The sequence below is a fragment of the Lathamus discolor genome, chromosome 6 (assembly GCF_037157495.1).
Source record: "Lathamus discolor isolate bLatDis1 chromosome 6, bLatDis1.hap1, whole genome shotgun sequence".
Lineage (NCBI taxonomy): Eukaryota > Metazoa > Chordata > Aves > Psittaciformes > Psittacidae > Lathamus > Lathamus discolor.
In genome coordinates, this window is record NC_088889.1 from 8,529,416 (window position 1) to 8,556,007 (window position 26,592).

General features: G+C 49.1%; 2 protein-coding genes across 2 annotated transcripts in view; one reads left to right on the top strand and one right to left on the bottom strand.

The window, feature by feature from the left end:
• PPP1R14D (protein phosphatase 1 regulatory inhibitor subunit 14D) overlaps positions 1 to 5,423 on the bottom strand; it is a 15,221-nt gene extending 9,798 nt beyond the window's left edge. The window contains exons 1-2 of the mRNA XM_065683455.1: positions 5,359 to 5,423; positions 2,726 to 3,459 (exon numbers count right to left, since the gene is read on the bottom strand). The gene's annotated coding sequence lies outside the window, so the exon portion shown is untranslated. The remainder of the gene's footprint in view (positions 1 to 2,725; positions 3,460 to 5,358) is intronic.
• A 1,445-nt stretch (positions 5,424 to 6,868) lies between these two features.
• Positions 6,869 to 26,079, top strand: SPINT1 (serine peptidase inhibitor, Kunitz type 1). Its single transcript, XM_065685124.1, has 11 exons — positions 6,869 to 7,174; positions 7,281 to 7,753; positions 15,965 to 16,116; positions 17,967 to 18,105; positions 19,159 to 19,329; positions 19,878 to 19,904; positions 20,808 to 20,933; positions 21,826 to 21,876; positions 22,497 to 22,667; positions 23,381 to 23,437; positions 24,554 to 26,079. Exons 1-11 carry the CDS (start codon positions 6,882 to 6,884, stop codon positions 24,745 to 24,747), a joined length of 1,854 nt encoding a protein of 617 aa, XP_065541196.1. The 5' UTR covers positions 6,869 to 6,881; the 3' UTR covers positions 24,748 to 26,079.
• The last annotated feature ends 513 nt before the right edge of the window (positions 26,080 to 26,592 follow it).

Sequence of the window (26,592 nt, forward strand, 5' to 3'; positions counted from 1 at the left end):
CCTGGAGAAGAGAAGGCTGCGTGGGGACCTAATAGCAGCCTTACAGTACCTGAAGGGGGCCTATAGGGATGCTGGGGAGGGACTCTTCGTCAGGGACTGAAGTGACAGGACAAGGGGTAATGGGTTAAAACTTAAACAGGGGAAGTTTAGATTGGATATAAGAAGGAAATTCTTTCCTGTTAGGGTGGTGAGGCACTGGAATGGGTTGCCCAGGGAGGTTGTGAGTGCTCCATCCCTGGCAGTGTTCAAGGCCAGGTTGGATGAAGCCTTGTGTGGGATGGTTTAGTGTGAGGTGTCCCTGCCCATGGCAGGGGGGTTGGAACTGGATGATCTTGAGGTCCTTTCCAACCCTAACTATTCTGTGATTCTATGACCAGACTTAGAAGAGAAGTTACCTAGCTGAACTCTGGTGCAGCTGAGCAGTTCACTTCAACTCTACGTGAAAGATGGGGTTTGCCCTATTGATCTTCTGCCAGCACAGTTGAACTCATGAAGTGCAGGAGCCAAAGGTCACAGGATAGGTGTGAGGAAGAGGGAAAAGGGAATATAACCCGCCCTAATGGCTCTTCAAACACTTTGAGCCACTGTTGGCTTGTAACCTCACTTGAGCATGAGCAATGCACTGAGATACCACGTCTGAAAAGGTCCCCGAGCAGACTCACCCCACCGTCCCTATTGATGAAGTAGTGAGCAGAACACGGTGCCCTTGTGCTGCTCCATCAGTGTTACCCTACAGTGGAATAAGACATCCTGAGGGTGATGTCAGAGGCCTTCTGAGGCAACTGCAAACAAAAATGAGCCCGATTACAGGATGTTCATCATACTGCTTTGGCTTATATGAGCTTAGTCATGGATTATTTGTAATGAGAAGGTGGCGATATAGGAATAAAGGTTCACAGATAAGGTAGGCCTCCTCCAGTAATAAACTATTCTAATGTATCACTAAAGCAAGAGAAAGAAGCAAAAAGTGCAAGATCACTGCCTGAGGGTGTGGTAGAAATTCCTTCAGGCACAGGACAGGGTGCCTCACACAGGGTAAGGGATATTGTCCCATTTGAGGGAGACAGCATCTTCTGTGGGTGCATCAGGCATCTGCCAGTGCTGGTAAGTGCCAGTGGCCACCAAGCAAGAAGAAGCTGTATGACTGCACACTGCTGCACCCCATCCTGTCCTCTTCTTGCTTCACATCAGATTCTGGTGGCCAGAGGGGCAGCAGGGCATTCACCACTGTATTTGGACATGCACAGAGATCTCGGGCACAGCTTGGAGACGGGATCTTATTTTCAACCTCCTTATCTCTCCTTATAGCCTTGGGCACACAGCCTGGACCAAAACTTGAGGAGTGAACACACATACTTGGGCACCTAACTCATCTCATTAGACAACCTGTTTGTTCACCAGAGCTGTGCCCATATAAACTCCAGTGGGCCTCCTGCTGCAGCTGCTGGTGATTGTGCCCTCTGCAAACCTGCTTATGGAGTGAGTAAAGGGGCTTTAACTGCGGGCAACGCGTTCAAGTGTTAGACTGAAACACTGTGCCTCAGTTTCCATGCGTGTGACCTGAGGTTGCTGCTCCTGCCTAAGAGGGAGGTCTTGCCTCTGAAAAGGAGCAGGGGATTCCATACTGTGAAGCTGGGCTTTTGTGACTGTCTATGGCTCCAGAGAGGGCCACCAAACCGAGATGAGCGTCTGTGCCATAGTACCAAGCAGCTGTGACACAGATCCAGAGAGCAGAGCACAAGTGCATGAGGCAGATCGGTTACACTCCTGTGTTCTTGAAGCTTATAATGCCCATCCCACACCTGTGACCTAAGCTGGTGCTTCTCTTTCTCTCTGAGCTGATGACTGGTGTGTGCTCAATAATTCAGCAGGGCCCCAGCTCGTCTTTCCAGAGATCCAGGTCAGCCCATTTCCCTTTGAGTACCAGCGTAGAGAGGGATGCTTCCCTTCAAGGGAAGCCACTCGCCACCTGGCTTAGAAAATAATCACTTTCCCTGTAGCTGCGAACATGATAGTTAACACGAGTTACACCAGGGGAGACAGCAGAGGTGACTGTACCAGCACTGTGTTGACACCACAAGGTAAAGAGGTTCCACACCCTCCTGTGAGCAGGAACAAGCTCAGAAAAGAGTTGTGCAGAACAGAATACATAGCCAGGACCAGAGATATAAAGAACCCAGAGCCCCAGGCACAAACAACACCCCCCCCCCCCAGTATCTTGACATCCATCCTCCACTTCCACAGCAGTGTGGAAACCAAAAGGGCTGCACTGAAATCTAGGCAGAGGAGGGAGCGCACATCATCTCACGCCTTCAACTCCTGGAGAGCTGGGGAAGCAGCCGGGGGTTTCCAGCTCGCAGGTTGCCTACCTGAGCAGTGCTGTACCTTCTCCCCAGCACACAGGGCCCTATCTGTTCTTCAGACAGGCACCAGTAATCAGTCTTACTCCTCTCCCCACAACAGTCTCGCCTTTCATAAGGCAATGGAAGAGCAGGGAGAAGGAAGAATGGTGAGAGACAGAGGAAAACATTTCCCAGCTCAGTATTTGACTGATCTACCCCAAATCACCACCTCAGAAAGCAGACAGGTCTCAGCAACAGAGAGAAGAGGTGAGAGGAGCTGGCCTGCCTGCCCTCCTGCCTCTGTTACTGCCAGGCAACTGAAGTGTGGAGGCTAATGGCTCAGCACCAGCTGAGAAGGGTAAATGAGAACTAGCTGCACTTACTGCTTTGACATAGAAGGACCAGCGAACCCTGGACTCCCTTGTTATTTAGGCAGTTCTGCTTATCTGTGTCCATCCTCAAACATTTTGTAGGTAGTGGGATCAGTAAGCATCTCCACTGAAGAGGAAGCCCTTCTCCTCTTGAATACACGTGTGAAGCTGCCAACATGGATTAGATGCCAAATGGGTTATTTGGGGATCTTTGAAAACCTGTCCCTCTTGTTTCGCTGCCCTCCCTCTTGTGTTTCTTTGCTGTTTCCTACAGAGAGTTTTGCAGCACTAAAAGCATTATCAGTGTTTTCATGTGTTTCAGCAAGTCCTTGAATGGCAGAGTTGAAGACGAGAAGCAGAGGCTGAACAGATGAAGGGATCCACCTTGTTTTCCAGCCTGCTTTCAATGAAAAAGCTTATTGTGATCCATCACCTTGGGAAGGTGCAATTCCACTTGCAGGGTCTCTACTGCTCACACTGCAGGGAAATCACCATACACAGACCCAGGGCAGAGCAGCCTTTCATGGGAGGTGCTGGCAGCTGGCATGAAGTCCGAAGGTTCCCTGGGATGCAGTCACTGTAGAAAGTGATGGAGGAGAGGCTGTGGAAACCCCATGGCCCATCCTGTTCCACTGTAAAGAACAGGTCTGGTTGCCTATGGGGACTTCAATAGGAAATGTTAAGCTTATTCTAGTATTTGCAGATTGAAAGTTCTTTGCTTCACATTTCCATCTCCATGTAGAAGCCTAATACAGACAAGACAAAAATGAAGATACTTTCTCACTGTGACTCTTTTCCCTTCTTCCTTTTGCAGTGCTCTTGTCTTTCAGGGTTTACCTTGACCCGCAACATGAAAATAAAAGCCAGTGCCATGCAGGGTTATAGACAAGAATTCCCCATTGTAACTGCCTTCCCCAAAGCTCCCCCCGATGCAATAGGAGTGGCTCTCAGGAGGACTCAGCAGCCTGTCATCCTTTCCCTTGCTTCCACAGGACCAGTTTTAGTCATGGCCCGACGAGGTCCCTCCCGGTCTCCTTCCTCTGCCACATCTTTGTGCCATCACTTGCATCCGGGCCTCACCCCTAAACCACACCAGGAGCTTTCCCCTGAGGCAAATACAACAAAACAAGCAAGCAAGCAAACTGGTCTCCCAAGCAGTAATAATACACGGAGCGGTTCCCAGATAAAGCACAGCAGAATGGATTCATCTGCAGCAGCCGGTGGGACAAGCTGCTGTCAGGAAGCCACTGCAGATGGTGATGCCATGGAGCTGGGCTGCACAGCAAAGGGGACCCGAAACAAGTCTTCCCTATTTTTCAGCCTGTTGGGATCACTTCCTTATGGAAGTTGGGCACCCACCTACAGGTGGGTCTCCATAGCAAACACAGGAAGGCCAGTGACGCAGGCTCCTGCACCGAGTGGGTTACAAGCCATGCGTGTGTGAGAGCTCTTAGAATCTTAGTTAAAGATTAGCCTATGGTGTGGTTTACCCCCCCTGAGTCACCTCCTCAATGGTTATTGCCAGGCTGAGAGCAAACGCGGCTCTCAAGGCTTCTCAAGGACAGACAGATGTTAACAATGACTCACTGTTCCACGACCCCTTAAACCACTCCAAGTCATGGCATTGCACACCCTGCTTTCCCTTCTTGCTAACATGAATAACACGCAGCTCAGCTGAAGTCCTGAGACGTGATTTGCCCGGCAGGAGATGAGGGCTGCGACGGGATTTCTAGGTTAGGAGGGCAAAGAATGAGTTACTGAGTTGGAAAGAAAGCTGCTGCAGCAGAGAGAGGTTCCTGGTAGAAGTCCTTGATCTTGGGATTAATCTTAATTAAAGTTTTAATTACTGAACCTCTCCAGAAGAAACTGGGCATATGCAGACACTGTGCTATTGGCACAGAGGCGGGATGCATCCCTCCTACAGTGGAGGACCAAAGCTGTGGTCTTTAAGGTCAATAAATAAGCCAGACCCATCTGTGAAGCAGAAAAAAATGGGACCAATTTATGAATATAGAGAATAGAAGAAGTAAAATCACATACTTAAGGAACTGTCACAGAATATTTAGCTGGGACTCAGCTGAAAATGGCAGAGGGAATAAGACCGAGGCCCATTCTGTTTTATCACGTTGTGAGATGACTCTGCAGTGAGCCTATGAATGATACTAGTATGATCCCAAGATCTATTCAGCAACTTTCAGCAGAGAGAAGAAGAAATACATGGCAATGATGATCCATTCTCTAGACTGTGTCATGCAATTCTGTAACACGTAATTCATGCTAACAAAAATGGAACTGGAAAATGTAAGAAAATAAAGGCCATTAGGATAACAGAGGGGAAGTGGAGACTGTACCGTAGAAGAAGTGACGGAAAGATCCTGGCTTGCTTGCCGCAGCACACTGAAGACTGAGCTAGGATATGATTTCACTGAAATAAATACAGCTGAAGATGACAAAAGGAGAGAAGAATTTTGAGATGAAAGGACAAGACTGCACAATGAAACTGGACATAAAGTAACTATAAATGCACTTATGGTGAGCAGCAGGAAACCTTGCAGCAAGCCATCAGCACAGGCCTCTGCTGAGAGCAAATGCTATTAACCCCCCCCCCCCCAAAGGACAGGCTTGATCAGCTTATGAAGACTTACCCCTTCATAAACAAACCAAAGCAAGGGCCAGAGATGCCAGTCAAGGAGTCACCCCAGCTCTGCCTTGGAGGAGTTACCTGGCACAAGCAGAGGAGACATCACGTCCTTCAGGTTTGCAGGAAACCCTTGACAGAGGTTTTGCAACACAACACAACTGCGGAGGCAAACTGGGTCACTGCCAGCTGGACAAAAATACCAACCCAGACTGTTCAGTGTGCATATCCAAGCAAAGGGGATGAGGCCAGCAGCTCCCTGAGCACCGCGGTCCTGTGCTGGGGAATTGCATGGAGCCTCCAGACCAAAGGCTTGAAATATTGATCCAGGAAAAGCTCTTTTCCAGGTTCAACACAAGAGAGAGCCCCCAGCAGAGTGCCTCAGACAGCGCAGAATGGAAGGAGGAGGCAGCCTTCATGTATTTAGAAGCTGTGCAGGGCAGTCTGCAGGCAGGTCCTAAAGACCTGGTGTACAGACAGGGTCTGAATGGGGAGTGAGAAACACTTCTGCTTCTTCTGACCGAGATTCATATAGCCAATAAGGGGAACAGCCGTGGCTCTGCTCCGCAGTTATGCATTTCCTCCTGCTCTACCATCTATTTTCATGGTTTATTTTTTATACCCTTCCACAGGCTGACCAAAGCCATTCCCTTTTCCAAACAGCAATCACAATGTCGGGCCATAGAGAATCATGAGAGGTACTGAAAAATAATATTCCCATAACATTATGTTCTCATAGTGCTTGTCTGTGACAGCCAGGAGTAGGAAACGTGTCTCTAAGGACTCTCAATAAGTCCCATCAGGATACACAAGGCTGGATCATCAGCAGGAACTGAAACACTGGACACCAGGATGGTCCCCAAAAGAGCGAAGCCGCCGCTGTTTGATGCATAACTGCTGCTCACCATCTCTTTTCAAAGACGCCCCACAGGAAACCACCTCACATTTGCTGCTGTTGCTTTAAATGATGCAATATTTCATTACAAATAATGTCCAAGCACATTACAAGCACTCCCTGCCTTCCTAAGGACTATGACAGAGGGATAAGAACAGTTTATCCAGGGGCTTTAGGGCTGTTTACAGTCAGAGGGGGGGTGGACAACACTGCTGTGTCTGTTGAACTATTAATTTGAGCATGAACCTGTGAGTAGAAGCAGGAAAGGAGAAAATACATGGACGCTCTGGCAGGCAGCCTCTGTGCGCCCAAACAGCACCGTCCTGTGGGGCAGGGCACTACCAACAGACCACAACTGATCTGTATGAGATGAAGTCAAACGTTGTTAACCAGCTGCGGGTGGCTGCTAAGCTTTCACTGCTGCGGTGGCAGGGCAGCCCCTGGGCACGCCACCAAATGCTTCCAGTCCGAAGGAATCTTGTGTCCCAAGAGCGGGGGATTCGTGGTTTCAACGAGCACAAAACCTCTCAGAGCAGAGACGCAGCTGGAACGTGAGTGCCGCTGCTGGAGGCAGACTCCCCGGCTTTGGGCGCATCCTAACCACGGGGACGCAGCCAGGGCATCCGGCCGCTGGGATGCTCACCCCGAGCGGGTGCCTACACCTGCGTGCGCACGGCTCCCATGGGAGGGATCCTTCGCTCCCTTCAGAGAGCGGCCGCCGGTATCAGCCCCGCTCTCCTCCCCTTCCTCTTACGCAACTCAGCGCTCAGGGGAGTGCCTTGCTTTTTTCCCCCTCTCCCGGGGAGTTGGTTTTCACTTCCTGCGCTCTCCGGGCCTTTGTCTGCGCTGGATGCAGCCGAGGGCACACCTGCGGGGTGAGCCACGGCGGGGACGAGGCGGACACCCCGCTCCCAGCATCGGAGCCCAGGTAGGGGACTGAGAGCCTGTACCTGGGGGTGTGTTGCAGGGTGCGGGGATGCCCCGCATCTGGACGCCGTCCCTCTCAGCTTCATCTCTCTTCTCCCTTCTTTCAGGAAGGGATTAAGGTCCCAACGTGGTGAGGAGCCGGGAGCCAAGATGGCCAAAGGGAGCCCAGGTCCGCACTTTGTCCTCTGGGTCTGCTTGGTGCTGGCGGTGGACTATGGAGAAGGGCAGGAGGGAAAACCCTTCGGTGAAACGTGCCTGGAGGACTTCAGGGCAGGAATGCCGGATTTGGTGCTGGATACAGACGCCTCTGTCCAGAATGGAGCCACCTTCCTGTCGTCCCCCATGGCCCGCCGGAGGAGGGACTGCATAAGAGCCTGCTGTAGGGAGCCTGCTTGTAACCTGGCTCTTGTGGAGCAGGACCCGGGCACAGAGGAAGACCACATCCGAGGCTGCTTCCTCCTCAACTGCCTCTACGAGCAGGCTTTTGTCTGCAGGTTTGCCAGGAAGATCGGCTTCCTCAACTTCCTGAGGAAGGACGTGTACGATTCCTACCTGGCAATGCAGGATCACAGGTCGAACGGTAAGGTGTCCCTAATGGATCTGTGCAAACCGGGGCTGGAAAAGCGTTAATGGTCACTGGTGCCAGCTCCTCCAACTGTCATTTGTGCTGCCAAAGGATAAAGCAGTGTTAAAGATGGGGTTTCTGTTTCTGTGGTCTTCTGCCATAGAGGTTTTCCCTAATTAAGAGCTGTGCCTCAGTTTACCTGTTAGTGAATGGAGATGGAGTTCTTTAACCTATTTGAAGTGGTGAAGTGATTGTTTACCAAATGCAAGCTGGGTTTTGAGACTTGTAGAGAAAAAGGAGTTGTTTCCCTTCTCCCTCCCTCCAGGCCTTTGAGGCTGGAAAGTGAAACCCTCCCAAAATCCGCACATCACCGCGTTTTAAAGGGCTGCGTTAAGCCCGTAATTGCTCAGGGGCTGGAGGCAGGACGCAAGCCACTTACCTCTCATTTAGCCACAGCCTCCACGCCGTGAGCAGCAGCCGCGATGGGGAGGTGCCTCCATATCGCTGCTTGTTGAGGCTGGGTTTTGGTGCTGGGGGAGGCTGCTAGAAAACTTCCTGTGTGGAGGTGGGTTTCTCTTCCCCTCTGGTTCCCTGCATCCAGACCCACAAAACCAGGTGGAAAACAAGCTAATGTGGAGCTGGCTGTCTCCAAAGCAGTGCGGTGTGTTCAGAAACACTGAAACCACCGCAACTCCTCTTTTTGCCCCCTTCTTCCATGCTTCAGAGGAAGCCTAGCAAGGCTGGGCTGTCTCTGGTGTGGCTGGGACTTTGCCAGCCATACCCAGTTTATTGTATGTTGATGCTTGGGCAGGGCTGTATGGGTATATCAGGGGATATATATGGGTTATCCTCCTCATACCCCTTCCCAGCCCAGCCGTGGTGGGGAAGGGATCTGCGATGACGACCAGGGGAGTGGACATACAGGCTTGGGCTCTATGGCATGAGCTGAATAGGTCTTTGATGTTCTGCTGGGATATGCCAGCCTGTGAGCCTTGGAGGCTTGCAATGGCACCAAACCCTGCACTGACCACTTTGTCCATCCTGAGTAGCAGTGTGGTGCTTTCGGCTCCTGTGGAGCAACCCTTGGGTGTCACTGGTTTGAAGAGGGATGTGGCAGACGTATTCCTTTTGTCCTCCGTCTCGCCTAGTTGCTTCCCACCGGATTTTAGGGCCTTCTAGTAAATCTCTCCCTCACAGTTGCAGTAGTTCTGTGTCTTCATTCCAGGCTTAAAATCCTTTCCACGTGAGGAAGTAAAGCCCACATTGCCAGGACTGGAGGTGGCATGCTGGCAGCTGCTTGCATTTCTACATGCTTTGTTGTAGGAGGAAAAAGGAATGCATCATCCCCAGTACATCCCGATTTCACAAGATTAAATCAAAATACAGTGTAGTGTTGAGCAATTCAGCCTCTTCATCTCTGTGGACCAGCACCTTCTACCAGGGCCTGGCATGGCATGTGTGTGGGTCCTAGGAAGTGTCCCTGGGTCACTGTGTTCCATGTGCCACCAGCAGTGCTGTATTCCCCAATCCACAGCACCTCTCTGGAGCATCCCAGCCATTGACAGCCGGTGCTGCCTCAAGAACCGTCCCCATAATGCTACTTTCACAGATGCTGGGATGACAGTGGTGGAGCTGGGAAACCCTGGAAGGCTTATGAGGGTTAAGTGGGTAACATACCAGAAATGCTGCTGGGGATACTCTGCAAGGCAGATGTACCCTTCCTTGCTCACGTGCCATGATAGCTGTGGGTGTAGGAAGGGCTTGGTCCCTTCTACACCTTGTGTTGGCACTCTCAGAGGGTGCAGGGTGCCAGGCTGCAGTAACAGACACTGGGAAGGTCGCTGCTTCGTGTTTGGATCAGGCTGCAATGTTCATGCTGGGCTTCGATGGGAAATGTGCTTCCATCCTCTCCTGAAATTGTTGGCCATTGTCTTTGATACCCAAAGCTTTCTGAATCACCCTGAATGACATCAAAGGGCTGGTAGGAAAAGAGATGGAAGATAATTAGTTCATTAATCCAGAGATGAAAAAGGCTTATTTTGCTGGAGAAATAGCAAATAATAACAAGGGCCAAATCAGACCCTATGAATTGGGACCTCCTTCCTACAGCAGCTGAGAACTTCAGAATGCTGACCTTGATTTTGGTTCAGATCCAAGCAAAAAGATCCAAACCCTGAGCCCCTGCGGCATGATGCTTGAAGAAGGAGGAATGGGCCTGGATGGGCAGGAAGGTGGGAGCCTGGCTGGCACCTAGAAGAGGGGAAGGGCACAAAGGTGCAGGAGGCCAAATGAAGGAGCCTCTTGGCCATCGAGTGCGTCCACCGAGCAGCATAAGGAAGCTTTATGGCATTTTTGCTTCCAGACCTTTTGAGGATGCCTGAAGAAATAAGGAAGCTGCTTTTGGAATGTCAGGTTTTCCTCCCAAATGTTTACAGGCAAAAAAGTCTTGGCCCAGGTTTTGGGCTGGAGACAGAACTGTCTGATCTTCCTGCTGTTGTGCTGTATCGCTGTTAAAATGCGAAGCTCTGTGGCTGCTCTGGAGCTTAAGTTGTTGTCAGCCCCCTGAGACTGGCTCTAAAGGTCTGCAGGAAGCTTATGTCCTGCTTTGTCATCCATCCCTTTCATTATGTGCTGCTCTCAGGGGTCCTAGGAGCCTTTAGGCTATGTCCATGTGACATGTCCTCTGCAGTAATGAGGATTAAAAGCATGTTTTATCTAGCGAATGGTGAAGTATATCTTCGGTGACCCCAGTGAGTGACATGAAAGAAGAAAGGCACACATTGCTACAGGGAGCAGACCTGTTGAACTGGGGTATTTATAGGTGTTCAGGAGGAGACTGAAGAACGCTTGCAAGAGAGAGCACAGCTGGAGGCCGCTGAACTGGGCAAATCTGGAGTGTTTCTGGAGCTGACAGAAGTAGCTGAAGGCAGGGACAGTGCGAGGGGGGATGTACTGTGTATGTTTGCTCTTGCTCCACAGTGGGACTGCTGGCAATGGAACACAGGAACAGAAACACCCTTGCTCTAACCCACTGCGGCCAACATAGGGGTAGAGGCAACAATGAGTACAGCTGAAATCTGGCTTCTGCACATCCTCTGAGTGGTTTTTCAGTGTTCTGGAGAAGCTCTCAAGAGCTTCTGAGTCATTTATAAGCCGGTGATGACAGCTTGGCTGTGTCTTTCTCCTGTTCCAGCTAACGTAGAGCCCCAGGTCTCTGATGTTGTTGTTAAAAGGCACCATCCTCATAAATGATTCCCCAGCCTGAACTTTGGTGCGAGTTTTCTGCCTGGCTCATTCGGGAGGGGCAGGCTCACCAGGCACTTTATTGGTAATAATGGAGCGCGGTGTTTAAGTAACTACCCCGAGCTTATTCTGGTCTGGGCAAACCAGTTCTGGGTGTGAAGCTGGAAAATAACCTCCCTGAACCTTTGTCCGTTTCTTGAACTGAGCCTTTTGTGGTGGTTGTGAAATGCTTGGTGACATCCTCCTCCGGCTGAATTCAGGGCTTTTGAGTGGGAGGTGGGAAGCACTGGGGATGTGTTCAGGATGTGGCTGCTGCTACCTCACCATAGGACATAGAATGGTTTGAGTTGGAAAGGACCTTAAGAGCATCCAGTTCCAACCCCCCCACCATGGGCAGGGACACCTCACACTAAACCATGTCACCCAAGGCTCTGTCCAACCTGGCCTTGAACACCAGCAGGGATGGAGCATTCACAGCCTCCCTGGGCAGCCCATTCCAGTGCCTCACCACCTTCGCAGTAAAGAACTTCTTTTCATCTAACCTCAACTTCCCCTGTTTAAGTTTAAACCCGTTGCCCCTTGTCCTGTCACTACGGTCCCTAATGAAGAGAATTCCCCAGGTTTGAAGCTCATCCCTCTTCATATGCTTGGTCCCATGATGTTTTCTGTCCTATGGGCACAGTGCAGCTAAAATGAGCAGTGCTCGGATCCTGGCTGGGGCTGAGACAGGTCCCGACACTGGTCTCCCCTTGGCTGGTGCTGCTCAGTCCTGAGCCAGCTGCTCATCCTCCAGCATCCATGTGTGGCCAGGAGAGGTTGGAAGTGCACGTTCAGTTTAAGCTGAAGCAGGGTAGGTTTAGATAAGGTATTAGGAACAGATTCTTCCCTGTGAGGGTGGGGAGGCCCTGGCACAGGGTGCCTGGAGAAGCTGTGAAATTCACTTGCTGGGAGAGTCCTGTTTGTCATGCAGAATTCACTGAAGTGCTGCCTGTTGTGGATACTTCACATCTTATCTCTGGAGCTGTTTAAGGAGACCAGAGGAACAAACTAATCGTCAGGGAATGGCATGGAGACCATTTAGTGGGAGAGTCTTTCCCTCTGCCCGCTAAAGCAAATCAGACTGGTTTCCCATGCCCCGAAGAAGGATGGAAGGAGCCTGGCAGCAGCAGCAAGTTGCCTTATGCTGAAAACACAACCCATTCAGTCATGCTGTGCTGTTTTGGAGAGGTGAAGTTGACCTGCTGTGTGCACCTCTTACAAACTGCTATAGAAACCTCTAGTAACTAAAGCTGTGAGCTGCTTGGCTCTGCATGAGTTGTCAGAAAACTGCATGGCTTTATCATGACTGTATTTGCTGCCCATCCAGAATGAATCCTTATGGAAGGAGCCTGTATTTCTCTTTCTCCTTTGTTGCATTGCCTTGTTCCCATCTCCCTCTCCCCCTCCTCAGGCAAATTAACAGTGTGGCAGCATCATCACCCCTTATTACCTTTGCCTGTTGCAATGGAGAGTGTTCTAGCGTTGGTGGACGAGATTTGAATGAAGCCTCCCTGAAAGCTGTTCACTTTTGAGTGACTTCCCTGTGAGCATCACAAGAGCAGAGCTTCAGCCTTTGCTGCTCCTGCCTCTGCCCACCTTCTCTTGCAGCAGGCCGGCTCAGCTGGCTTCTGACCCCTGGAATATCTGAGGTTGTGTCTCATGGGTGCTGGAATCTGGGTGGCCTCATTTCTGCTCCTGTCTGCTTTGAGCAGTGGCTGTTGTGCCCACTGAGGGCCTTGCTTCACAGTGCCTCAGTGTCCCCATAAGCTGCTTCTCCAATGGCAGACAACAGCGGGCTGTAAAAGCCCCTCTGTGACCATGAGAAAGCTTTCCAGCTCTTTCTAGTGACAACCTCGAGTCATTCTCGGGTATTTTCAAGCATTGCTTTATAGCCTCAAGTACTCAGGGTTCATCTGCATGAGCACTGGAATGGAGGAGATCTGGTTTTCTGTGAATCTGTGTCTCCAGGGCAAGAGCTGGTATCTGAGCTCTAAAAGAGAAATCTCCATACTGAAAGCAAAGGCTTCCTGCTGCAGGATTTCACTGGTGTGTGAATACACTGTGGGCCACATAGATGTGGCTTTAACCATTTTGGATTTACTCTATCAAGTTTTTCTGCGGGATCATAAAGAATTTTCACCTTCCAATGCATTTTATAAATGGAAGAGGAAGTGGTAACTAAATGACATGACTCCAGGAGCATGTGTTCCACAGTAAAAGCACGCAGTGCAGAGCAGCATCGTAAAGCTTTAATCTCCCTCTTAATTACAGAGTTTTACAGCAGAAACTTTCCACAGTCAAAAGAGCATTATAGCAAAGGTAACTTTCCTTTTTCAAACAGGCTGTCAGAGCAAAGCACAATGGAGAATCTCCCTTCTACAAGCAGTTTGCTAGTACTCGGCCTCAGTCAGCACTCAGTTCTGAGGCTCAGGTGGAGAACAGCCCCATTGCCACTGAAGGCTTCATGCAGTCAGTGTAGCAGAAATACTCCAAAGCCACTGAGCTTTCAGATGTCCTGAGGAGAAAAGGCAGAGACTTGAAGTCCTTCATTCCTAGAGGGATTTTCTCCTTGGCGGTCACTGCAGACACGCAAATGCTCCTGACTGCTGCTTCTGGAGGTGAGGAGGCTCAGGGAATTTGGCTCATCAGAGATGGGACCTGGAGAAGCTGCTGACTCATTGAGTAGAACCAGGCTTTGCAATCCACAACCCAGAGTAGCTGAATGGACCTGTGGAGAAATGCTTGGTCTGCAATAAGTGTACCTGTTTAAAGATGGGGAGGAAAAACATGCTTTGGAGTTGGAAGTTCATGATCAGCCTCTGCGTTGCTGAAGAACTGGTCTTGCCCTTGTGCAACTGCAGCCACCTCCTGGGCTCCCCCTGGCAGTTGGGTGGCAGGGACCAGGCTGCATTTCTCCACGGCAGGAATGTGTCCCTTTTCCAGAGCCTGTAGTGCTGTGGACAAGGTGCCTGTGGGGCTGTTTTTCCCTGTTTGGTTTGGAAGGTGTTGCCACCTTCAGTCATGGCCTTCGCCTGTGGATGTTCTGTGTGGCCACTTGTAAACAGAACAAAACTCCATGTATTTGTTCTACTGGCCCTGTCAAAGCCAAGAGGTGTCGGGCTCCCTTGGCCCCGCTGGGTGTCTTTCAGCAGCCTTTGTGCCAGGCTGAGGTAGGACCCATCCCTGTGGCATGCAGCCCTGAGGAAGGAGTGACAGGGAGGTGTGCCTCGCCCAGAGGTGAGGGGACACCAGGGTGGGCATCTCTGCTTGTCTTTTTGTTCAGGTTCTGTTCGTGCCCAGTTTTGGGCCCCTCACTACGAGAGAAGCATTGAGGTGCTGGAGTGAGTCCAGAGAAGGGCAACGGAGCTGGTGCAGGGTCTGGAGCACAAGTGTGATGGAGAATGGCTGAGGGACCAGCGGGTGTTTAGTCTGGAGAAGGCTCAGGGGGGACCTTACCACTCCTTGCAACTGCCTGAAAGGAGGTTGGAGTGAGGTGGAGATCAGTCCCTTCTCCTAAGAAACAAGTGATAGGACAAGAGCAGACTGCAGGTGGAACGTCAGAAGGTGGCACGCACAAACCCTCCCTGATCCTGTAGCCAAACAGGCTGAGCACAATGCTCAGATGTGTAAACAAGGGAAGGTTTGTTTCCCCTGTGACTTTCTGGTGGCAGCAGCATTTGTAAGACCAGGGTGGAATAAATGTGGCTTCAGTTGGTAAAAGATACTAGAAACTAGAAGGTTCTGGGTGGGTTTGTGATAACCGAGCAGGAATACATGTTGCAAAGCCCTCAATCCTACTGACTGTAGTGATAAAAGAACTAAAAAGCTTGTTTTGAATGTCGTGCTTATTTGTATACATGCCTTATATTAAAGGTCCCTTCAGGAGGCTGTAGCAAGAGTCAGCAGCTGGTACCTGAATCCAGAAACACTCAAACAGGAAATTAGGAGCAAGTCTACAACAGTGAAAATAATTACCTGATGGAGTAGTTTCCTAAGGGGTTTGGGCACTAATCCTCCTCCTCAGTCACAGTCAATATAACAGTGTAATGGTTGAGTGATTTATATCTAGCTTATAAATCGATGCCTTTACAAAAGACTCAGGTTGAACCTGGACATTGAATCTTGGACTTGGTACAGGCGCTACCAGGTGTAGTTTTATGGGCTGAGCTCTGCGGAAAACCTGTGATCAGAGGCATTGAGGCTGAGAGCAGTTATGAGTCAGGCTTAATGGTGTCATTGTATAGGCTGGTTTTGCTGGCACAGCCAGGGATCAGTTTTCATCTTTTACAGTCTGGAAAAGTGTTTATGGGTTGTGGAAGCTGCTGGTGTGCTAATCCATGGAATAGCACAAAAATAATGATCTCGTGAATGGCATTTGTGTGCCATGGCATTTAAGCCATGTGTGTCAGAGAATGGGGTGGAATATGAGGTGGTGGAGGGATAGTTCCCGTCCAAATCCTGAATTGCATAGCCTTGCTTATGTATGCTAACACAGTGCTTAAGATGGTGGCAGGAATGAGGAGAATCAGTTCCACATCCTTCAACACTCACACCAGGTCATCTCCCTAAGGGAAGGGTGGAGATTGTCCTGTGCTGTTTCGCGAGGATGTGGTCCAACAGACAGAACTCAATGGCTGGAGCCACAGGGACACCCTCTTACTATGGTTCCTATGGGCAGAAGTGGCCAGGGAGCCAACTGGTTCAAAGGCGCTGCCAGAACTGGTTGTGGCATTACTAAATTAGTAAGGGCAGTAATAACAGTATCGGTTGGCTGTTGCTTGCTAAGGCTGCAAGTACAGGTGTATAAAAGTGCTTTCCTTTCAGTGGTTGAAGTCTGTATTGATTTAGTCTAGAAGAATCCCCCTCCCTTTTCTTCCTGTAATGGAGATATGGACTGGACCCTTCAGCCTCTTACGCAAACCTTGTTCTGCCTTTCTTCTGCAGATGACCGTCCTCCAATAGCCCGCACTGCCAAGGACATGAGGGTACAGCCAGGAGAGCCAGTGATGCTGAGAGGCATAGAGAGTACAGATGACCGAGGGATAGTAAGCTACGAATGGAAACAGGTCGTTGGCGACCCGTCCGTGGAGATGAAGGTAGGGAGCTGCAGGAAGCGAGCAGCTTGCTCAGTGTCACCTGCATTAGGTTGGGCTCTCACAGCCACTGACTTGGAGATCACTTTGTCCCTCCCTCTTTGAGACAGTCCACCCATAAGCCTGTTCTAAAAGGCTGTGGGGCACTCCTTGTGTCCTTGTGGCTAACCCCAGACTCTCGCACTGGGGACATGGCATTTCTTGGCCTCACCAGGTTGCAGGCTCCCTGCACCAGGATGCCATCTCAGACCTTCCTGAGCAGCACCTCATCCTCCTGGGTGGAAGTACTTGAGAGGGAAGCAGCTTCGGTGCAAGAGCTGTTTCTGCTCCCAAGCTCCTGTAGTTCACTGAGGGGCCTGCCCTTAGTTTTGCTCTGGTGTTTCTACTCCTCTGGGTCTGAATAATCCAGCCTCAGGATCTGCTTCTGTTCTGGGTTTTTTTCCTGGACTTTGCCTCTCTTTAGAGCGTAGTTTCCTCCTATTGTATCTGAGCTGGAGCAGAAGCCACATCTCCTGACTGGCTCCAAGATCTCCAAGGTGTGAACACTGCCTATCTGATAGATGTTAAATGTGAACTGTGGCTTTAGAAGAACAAATGATCACTGTTAAACTTGTGTGAAATGCCCTGGAAAGCCTTGGAGCTGATACAGAGATCTTGTGGCACCTTTTGGAAGAATTAGCAAATGAGTGCATTGGGCCCACAATTGATTTTGAAGATGCAATGACCAGCTGTAGGGTTCCAAGGGCACTCTGCAAATATGCAAGTGCTCCTTTCCTTTTCCCTTCCCCTATTGAAACCAAAGTAACTTGTGTGAGGGTACACAAGACAAAACCAAACCCCCCAAAAAGAGTCCTCATGTATTATTCCTTGTTAACTACATTAAGATGATACATAAGCAGCACTGTGTTCTCTTGAAACAAAAACCAAAAAGGTAGGTAGCATGGAAATGGAGGCCCAATATTGTTAGCAAATATCATAGAATCATAGAACAGTTAGGGTTGGAAAGGACCTTAAGATCATCCAGTTCCAACCCCCCTGCCATGGACAGGGGCACCTCACACTAAACCATATCACCCAAGGCTCTGTCCAACCTGGCCTTGAACACTGCCAGGGATGGATCACTCACAACTTCCCTGGGCAACCCATTCCAGTGCCTCACCACCCTAACAGGAAAGAATTTCCTCCTTATATCCAATCCAAACTTCCCCTGTTTAAGTTTTAACCCATTACCTCTTGTCATATCACTACAGTCCCTAATGAAGAGTCCCTCCCCAGCATCCCTATAGGCCCCCTTCAGATACTAGAAGGCTGCTATGAGGTCTCCACGCAGCCTTTGTGTCAGTAATATCACAGCTTTCTATTCTGACAAAAATGGTTCCCTCTCTTTTAGAAACCTCTCAGCAGGCAAAAATATGCACTCATTTCCATCTTTAAAATGCAATATACTTGTCATATTCAAGATGAAAGAGTGTATTTATCTTAAATACACCTGGTTTATTCCCTATGTGCTAAGTAAAGGATTCATAATAAGTTTTAGTTTTTAAAAAGTAAAATAAAAACTGTTTCAGTCCTCCCCAAAGATTTTATTTTCCCTCATGCCTTCACGTGAAGTGAATATGAAATATCTACTTACACCTGTGGTGCTCTTTCCCACTGCTGTTCCAGCTGGGTACCAGCCCACGGATTTGGGGGAATTGTACAGCGCTGAGGCATTTTTCATGCCAGACATCTGCTTGGGGGGTTTGTAGCCATGCTGCTTTCTTCCTAATGCAGGAGCACGGGCCTTGCGTGGCTTCACTCACTCCCTCATTAGAGGTACTTCTTCTGCATAAGCCTTTCTTTTGCATTCTCAGAAGCACAAAGACGATCAAGTAGAAATCTCCAACCTACAGGCAGGGATTTACGTCTTCCAGCTTACTGTCACAGACACTGCACAACAGCAAGACTTCACCAACATCACCATCATGGTGCTGAATTCTGAGCAGACTGAAGGTGAGCTTACGCCCACGGATGTCTAGATGGAGTCCCCAAGCCTGAGTGATGCTCTTCTCAGAGGAGTAGATGGGAGAAGAGCACAACCAAGAGATTAGACTTGCATGTCAGCTTTTCCCAGTAACAGCCTGCACCTGACCAGTAGTGGAAGGTCTCCACATTCATAGTGGTCTGTTTTAGGGTTTTAGCATCCCCTTGCAGAAGAGGTGCCCACAACAACCCCATCCTGTCTGCACGTCATGCCCTCTGCTGGGTGACGCCAGAGTGGCTGAAGCCTGGGGTGCAGCTGAGGGTGTAAGAGAGGAGAACCCAAAATGCCCTGTTGACTCCATGGTTTCGCTGTGAAGGCCCTAATTTCCTTAAGCTGCAGGATAGGTGGAGCTGCCTGCTTGACATTCAAAGCGTCCCTGGCTTTCTTTATTAATGGCTAGTTTTAATGACCAAAATGTTCAGCATCACAAGTGCATTAGGATCACAGAGTTCTTGGACAAATGGTTGATTAGTAGCTAAGCAGGAAATTTCTGCTACCACAGGTACCATAAAAATACGAGAATAGCCATGTCAAGTGGCACTAACAGTCTGTCCAGAATCCAGTACACTGCATTCAACAGTGTCCAGAGGCTGATACTTTGGAAGGGGTACAAGAACATGGCATGCTATCAGTAAATCCCTACTGTGCTTGGCTAGTGCCAAGGAATTTGTAGCTGGGAGGTTTTTTTAAGCAGAAAGTGGTGTCTTTGTGTTTAATAGCCCTTTTTGACCGTGTGTAATCTTTGCACAACAGCAGCATCCTGAAGCAAGGAGTTACACAGCTTAACTATGTGTTGTGTGGAAAAGCAGCTCCTTTTGTTTTATGGATGCAGCACCTTCTAATTTGATTTTTTGACCCTGCCTTCCATATAAGAAAATATATACTAGGATTCCCTGCTCACATTCTCCATGCTGCTCAGGACTTTATAACTCTTTCAGACAAGGCCTTTGGAAGAGTTTCTGCTTTGTAGATGTGAAGGCAAAGCCAGCTAACCAGAGCCTTTTGTGTTAACTTTATCATAGAGCATTGTTTGACTCCTAAGAAGGTGGGCTGGTGTCGGGGATCTTTTCCACGCTGGTTTTACAACCCGAGCCTTCAGCAGTGTGAGGAGTTCATTTTTGGTGGCTGCAAGCCCAACAAGAATAACTATTTAAGGGAAGAGGAGTGTCAGCTTGCCTGCAAGAATGTTAGAGGTGAGTCTTCCTCAGAAATCAGTTCCCTCTTTCCCATAGGATTGGGATGACTCCATAGGCAGGTACTGCAGCTTCCTGGCTGGCAGCTAGTTAGAGCCCAGAGAGCTGCGGAGACCTGGCTAATTATGAATGGGGTCACTGCCGATGTATCTGACCCAGCTCCTGGAGCACTGCTCCCCTGGTCACTGTCCCTGGTGTATCTCTGGCTGCAGAAATACTCACCAAATCTTCATGTCACATCCGAAACCTAAATTCACAGGGTAGAAATGTGCTGTGGAGGAGCCAGAAGTGCTTCACTCCCATTTGGGAATGGTCTAGCCCGTGGTGGGATGTTCCCCTCTGTTCCTCCAGGCCCGCCTCATGTGGGTACTACTCACCTGGGGTCTCTGGGTGGTGGGCATCCGTATTTCCTCTCCAAAACTCCTACAGGGCTTGCTTCCAGAATATAAGCACTTCTTAGATGAAATATGAGGGCAGTATGAAGCTGATCTTGAGCTGACAAAAGGGTGTGGTGGTAAATTTGTTCTATTTTTTCCCTTGTCTCTCAGGTTCTGTCGGTGGACGACAGCAGCCAGGTGAGCCTCCCATACCGCTGCGTAATCCTGCTGTGAGCTCAGGCTGGGTGTCGCACATCCATTCCTGTGGCTTTTGATTAGCACTCGCTCAATGTGGAAAGGGAGGCACTGGAGACTCATGTCTTTACTACGCCTTTCACTTTCATGCCATAGGATAATTCAAGTTGGGGATTACCTCTGGAGGTCATCTGGTCCAACACACTACTCAAAGCAGGGTCAGCGTTGAGTCACATTGGGTTGCTCAGGACTGCATCCAGTCCAGTTCTGGGTATATGATAAAGGAGACTTTTGTTTGATCTTTGTCATAACTTCACTCTCATATTGAATCATTTTCTCTTGTTGCAACTTGTGTCTGTTGCTGCTCATCCTATTACTGTGCACCTCCAAAACGAGTCTGTCTCTTGTCTGTTCCAAAACCTCACACTAGGTCTTGTGCTTCAGCCCCTTGCTGAGTCTACTGGATTCACTTGAGTATGCCAATGTTTTCTGTGCACTGGGGAGCTTGGAACTGGGCACAGTACTCAGCACCTGGGACCACCTCTGGAGCAAAGGGGAATAACTGCTCCTCTGCATTGGTTCTTGCAGCCCAGTGTGCAGGTTTCAGTTTGGTTTTCCTAATTTAATCCCCCATGCTTGGGCAATGTCTCCATATTCTTTTGGGCAGTGTCTCTGTATTCTTCTTGAGTAGCTCATTCTTGCTTCCACTTTCTGTGTACTTCTTTTCTGAGTAGAAGCATCACTGTTCCCAGAGCAATGTGTCATTTATGCTCAAGGTGGCACTGAGAACAGAACTTTACCCATCTGTCTTGTTTGCCAGCCCTATCAACAGCTTTTAAGTCCTTCATGAAGCATCTGTGTGGCAGGGAGAATTTTAATGCTCTTTCTGAACTGTTTCTGATGCAGTGTGCAATGGGAAGTGTCAACCCCCATTCTTCAAGTGCAAGGATGGTTGCTGCATTGATGCTTATCTGGAGTGTGATGAAACTCTTGACTGTGCTGACGGATCAGATGAGATGTATTGTGAACGATGTAAGTACTTCAGATTCTGTCTTAGACTACTTAGTATCTGCCTATGGATGAGAGCAATATAAGTTACAGGTGTTGACTCAATGGTTTTTGGTGCCTTCTGTTCTTATCTGCTGACCCTGCATTATCTCTTCCTGTGGTGCTGTATTTGCAGATTCTGCCATCTCCTGTATCTCTGCTGACTGCAAGAGCTGATCTTCCCTCTGCGATGTTTCCTGCCTCTTAAATACTCTCCAACTCTTCTCTGTACCTGTCTGTAAGACTTCAGAGCCTACCCTCCCCACCTCTTCCCATATTTTTCTCACTGAATGACCTTACCGGCTCTCACAGAGGGGTGGGAGTTGGGAAATGAAACCATCATTTCTCCCAGTCTGTCCAGTGTCACAGTCCTCTTAACATCCTTGTGTTATGCTAATGTAAATGCACAGTGATGAGCTGCCCAAGTCCGTAGTCCCTCCTCCTTCCCTCTCTTCTGATGGAGTTCCCGTGGTCTCTTTCCTATATGTGGGTGTCCTGTTGCCTTTCTAGGCTGCAAGCTTACAATTTATCCTTCTTGCCCTCTCATATCCTACACTTGTGCTCTTTCGCACTTCTGGAGTGATAGCAGTTTCCCCATACTTTTTGATGGAAAAAATATAATAAGAAAGCAGCCTTTGTTTTCCTTAGTTCTGTCTCTGTATTTGTGGAATGGATACTGGGAATAGTTTCTCATTATTTTATTTTTCCCATGTTCCTCTCACAACTTTGAGACAAATTATCTCTCTCCTTTCCTTCCCTGGCTTGTGATAGCGGAATGTGCAGGAAACCCCTGTCTGCTCATGTCTGCATGGACAGAAGCTTTTCTTTTGCATTCAGCTGGTGACAGAAGTTTTAACATGAAATGTTGCTCTTGCAGATGCTCGTGAGTTCAACAGACTACAGAAAATCAATGTCACACATCAGCAAGGTATGTCCCGTCCAGAGCACCTAGGCTGACATCTACCAGCTTTTGTTTTCTTCTTCAGTCTGTTGTTTCATGGTAAAACTGCTTCCCTGTATAATTCCAAAAATGGACGGTTTTAGAAATAGCTCAAACCAAAGCAGTGTGAGTGACACAGCAATGGCATAATACCAGTAATGGCATAATACAAGTAATCATATGCTTGTGCTCGGTCCTATATCTTTGTCTTGTTTGTACCAGTGTAAACAGTGGTACCGTCACTGGGCTGAAAGAGTGTATCCCAAGTGAGGAGACCTGAGATAAACTGTGGTTTGTGTGTCCAGGCTCTTCTTGTTCCCTTCTGCCTCCCGAAGAGGACAGATCATTCCTGCAGGAGGCTGAATCCAAGGTCTAGCACGACTGCACATTGTTCCTCTGATGTTCCTCCCTGCTAACTGGGTTTATGGGCAGATGCCATCTCACTGTGGCAATGCCAGTTTGAGCAGCTGGCAACTGGGCAGTGGCGACCTGAGATCCTCTGTTTCTGGCTGTGGATTTCCTCTTCCACAGTGCTTGTAGTCTTCTGTTGTGAACAGAAGATGTTGCTGCCCTGCTTGGGCTAGAGCACATCTCCTTTGCCTTGCCAGGTCACTGTGTGGAGTTGCCTGATACTGGACAGTGCACCGAGAGCATCCCTCGCTGGTACTACAACCCATTCTCTGAGAAATGTGACCCCTTCACCTATGGGGGCTGTGGAGGCAACAACAACAACTTTGAAAAGGAGGATGAGTGCATGAAATCATGTTCAGGCATCACAAGTAAGCAGACATAGTGAAGGCTAGAGTTTTACTGATGAAATTATGAAAATCACTCCAGATTAAATTCTGTGGTCCCAAAAGAGGCAGCGATTTAGGAGCTTTCAGTCAGATCAGCTCTGCTCTTAAACCCTGGCCATCCATCACAGCGTTCTTCAGTGTGACCGATGGCTTGTGGGAAATGGTGTGTACCTACAGCATGTTTGTGCAATGCAGCCTGTCATTTCTCAGAGCTGGAAAACGTTGGGTGCTGATGTTGAAAAAGGGACAGATGAGGATGACAAAACTAACCAGAGATATGGTATGGCTGCTCTAGAAAGAATCTAACTTTCTAGCTTGGCTCCAGTTCTCCCCAAGTGGGAGGCGAGAAATCAAGAAAATCCTCAATGACACATATTAGACTGAAGTTTTAAACAAACAAGAGGGGAAAGTTGACGCTATCAGTTTTGTATGTGTGGCTGTGGAGGCCAACAGCTGAAACAGGAGGAATTCTGCCAGACTGGACTTGTCAGGAGGCAAACTCTTGCTGCTTTTCTACAGCTACACTGTGCCTCACAGCTTGCCCTGAGAGCTCAGTACCATGGCTGTCAAGAGTGATGCTGTGTGCATTCAGTCTTTTCAGAGCACTAGAAATATGCTCCTCAGAAACCTGTCTTATCCCTTGTTCCCAACCTTCTTTGTAAAATTTTTTTTCCCCTTGTCTGCTCCCAATTCAGAAGCAGATGTCATTGGCCGGAGATGGGAATCATTTGAGCCCCAAAGTGGTCTCTTAAGTGAGTAACAATTTTTCCTACAGATCTCGCTTGTTGCTTTTATCCTGTTCTGACAAACATTTGATCTTTCCTTACAAATGATAGCCTTCTCTCCCAACCTCTTTTTGAAGCTGAGGAAGCAATGTGGGATGTGTGGGATGCCAGCAGTGGCAAGAGATGCTTCTGTGCGCTGTGCATCTGTGGTCCACCTTCTCCTTTGTCCATGACTCAGTAGCTCATATAAGAAGCTCCTGATTCTCCTTCCATAAACTTGCATGAACGTTCTACTGTTGAACGTCAAAAAGTGCAAGTAAAATTCTTCCTAAGGGCCAAGTTCACCTCAGGACCACTGACTTCTGCAAAAAAAGAAGGACCAGTGGGTATGGGAATAATGTTGGAAATCCGATGACCCTATATAACTTCCCTACAATTGTTCTTTGCAGTTGTAAAGAACACCAAAGCTATTTAAGTACAAGTTCTTAAAAGAATGTCACATTAAGGTTGGTGTCCTTTCGCCACAGAGCTGTAAGGCCTCTTTCTTCAGTAGAGACCTCCTGAAAACACACACTTTTGTTCTTCAGCCCTAGAGTTTGATTTAATCTTCAAATTCACACCAGCTCTCCAATGCATCACATTTGACAGTCTCCACTGAGGATGCAGGAGTTTGGTTGGTTGTAAAAGACCACGTGCTCACAGCACTGCTACAAACCCTTTCCCACAAACTTAGCCTATCCACTCCGACAGCCTTATCCCAACCATGACATGCTTTCTGCGACCCCTTGGTGGCCTGCCTGTTGACATATAAAGCAAAGCCAGTGTTTTGGAAGGGCTCGATATTCTGTCGAAGTCACTGAGTAGCCTTTAGAGGGCGTGTTGCATCTGGGAAATGATGGGAACCGGGATTTGGGAGACACAGGCTGGCTATACCCTGGCCATACCCTTATGCCGTGTGGTTGTTGTCTTTCTTCTTTGCCCCGTTGAGCAATGACCACCCTGCTATCAGGCCAGCTATTGTCCACCTCTTCTCTTTGCCAGCACAGCTTTTGCAGTGGCTTTTGTGCTTTCTTCCTTCTGACTGCTCCTGCTGCATCAGAGCTCATGGAGCAGCCCTTCTAACGTGTTTGTGTAACCCCACAGGTGCTTTTGAGGTAGTGATTGCCGTGCTCCTTGGGATCTGCATCATGGTGGTCCTGGCCATCATTGGCTATTTCTTCCTGAAGAAAAGGAAGAACAGCGGCCGGCATCAGCCATCCACTGCTACCAACTCCACCCTCTCCACCACAGAGGACACTGAGCGTCTGTTTTACAGCAGTGCCACCAAACCAGTCTGACCTACAGCGTCTCCCCCTCCAGCCCAGTAATGGGGCACTCCCCAGAACTTCTGGAGTTCTGTTTTTAGACACGGGCCAGCGCCTGAAGGACGTTTTCCCTTTGAAGACATTTGTCAGGCCAAGGTCTAGCCATGATTTGGCAGCACTAGTTTGTGATTGTGTTGGCTAAACAGCTGCTCTGGAAAGTGAGGATCTGGGGGCATTTTGATGCTCTGTGATGTCTGTCCCTTCCTAACCTCAAACAATCCAGTGAAACTCTGAATTACATCTTACTTCCTGCTCAAACCCGGAGCACAACTCCACTCAACTTACTGAAGGACCCTGGGACTGGATCTGAGTAGCCTTTGCCCTGGTGAACAGTGAAAACTCACCAGAGCCACCAAGTTTTTGTTTGCAGTGCCAGTTTCTTCCACATGATCTCTTACTTTCTTCCCTTTCCCCCAGTCCTCTGCAAGATGGCCCTGCCTCCCAGCAGCCCTCCTAGTCGTGGTGAGCCTCTCACGGGCTGTGAGATTCATGTAACCATTCAGATCTGTTCCAGGGGCTCTGTGACACTCTCCAGTGGTTCCTGGTTTTGAGATGGAAGGAAGCAGAAATACCTGCTTTAATCCCTAGGCTTTGCTTTTTAACAGAAGAGCACACCTAGAGTTTTTTATGCCTGGCTGCCATGTTACAGCCTCCTATGTATAGTATGTGTCCACTATTTTCTCTCTGTGATTTGCTCTGTTTGCTTTTCCGGTGTTCACTCTGAACCCAAACACATTGAGAAAATAGCTATTTATTCTCAAATGAAAGAAAAGGAATGTCCCTACTCTTCCTGCTGATGGCAAGAGGAAGGTGGAAGGACCCAGCTCCTTCACAGCTGCATCTGTGAGGCAGCTTTGATTTTTCAGCGCTCTCGTCCAAGCATGCATCCTGACCCGAGTCCCTGGCGTCTCCCAGAGCACAGAAGTGGGCTGGATACCCAGCTGATGTCCCCAGGCTTCCTTGCTCCTGCTGGCCTGTGCCTCCCGGTGCAAGATGAGCCCAGCCCCAGGAGGTCCAGAGCTCATTCCTGACCCCATGGCAACATACGAAATCCCCACTTTGGCAAGGTCCATATATTCCCCCTTGGCTGTTTGCAGTGAGGTGCTTCCCAGATCCGTACTGCTGTATGCCTATGGTTCAGGCTCGTACCTCTGGGAGCTGAGGATGTCTGCTGGGGGCACAAGCTGCTAATTCTGAAGTACCTGGTACGCTCTGTCAGCTCTGAAGTTGGCACCAATCCCCAAACTTCCAGTGCCTGCTGCTCTTGGAAAACTCATTCTGGGAAAAGAATGGAAACTGGGGGGGGTGGGGGGGGTGGTGCATAAATCTATGTGCAGACTTTAGTTTAAATGCTTGGACCCTTTCAGGGCTGAGGGCACAGTGGCTCTGGAAGGCTCTGGTGAAGCCATGCCCAGCTCAGGGCATGCTCAGGTGCAGCTTCAGGAGAGCTGCCTCGCTGGGCCAGTGCCTGGGCTGGAAGGGAAGAAACCCCTGCCCCTGGCCTGCTGGCAATCTGACTGCACGCTTCTCCCCATCATGGGCATCTGCATCAGTGTCCCTGGGGCTGGTCTGATTCCTCCATGGCTTTTCATGATCTCTCTCATCTCTTTTCTTCCATCTCTTTGTTTTTCCCACAGCCTGTCATGGCCTATGCAGTAAACCTGACATCTTGATTTATGTTTTTGTGCGCTCACTCTGCTAATAAAAATGAGTTGTTTGTTTTACCTGACTTGGGAGTGGTGTCTGAGAAGCAATGACCCGCAGAGGGGGCAGGTACCGTTCCCATGCCTGCTATCTCGCACCCTTTCATCTGCACAG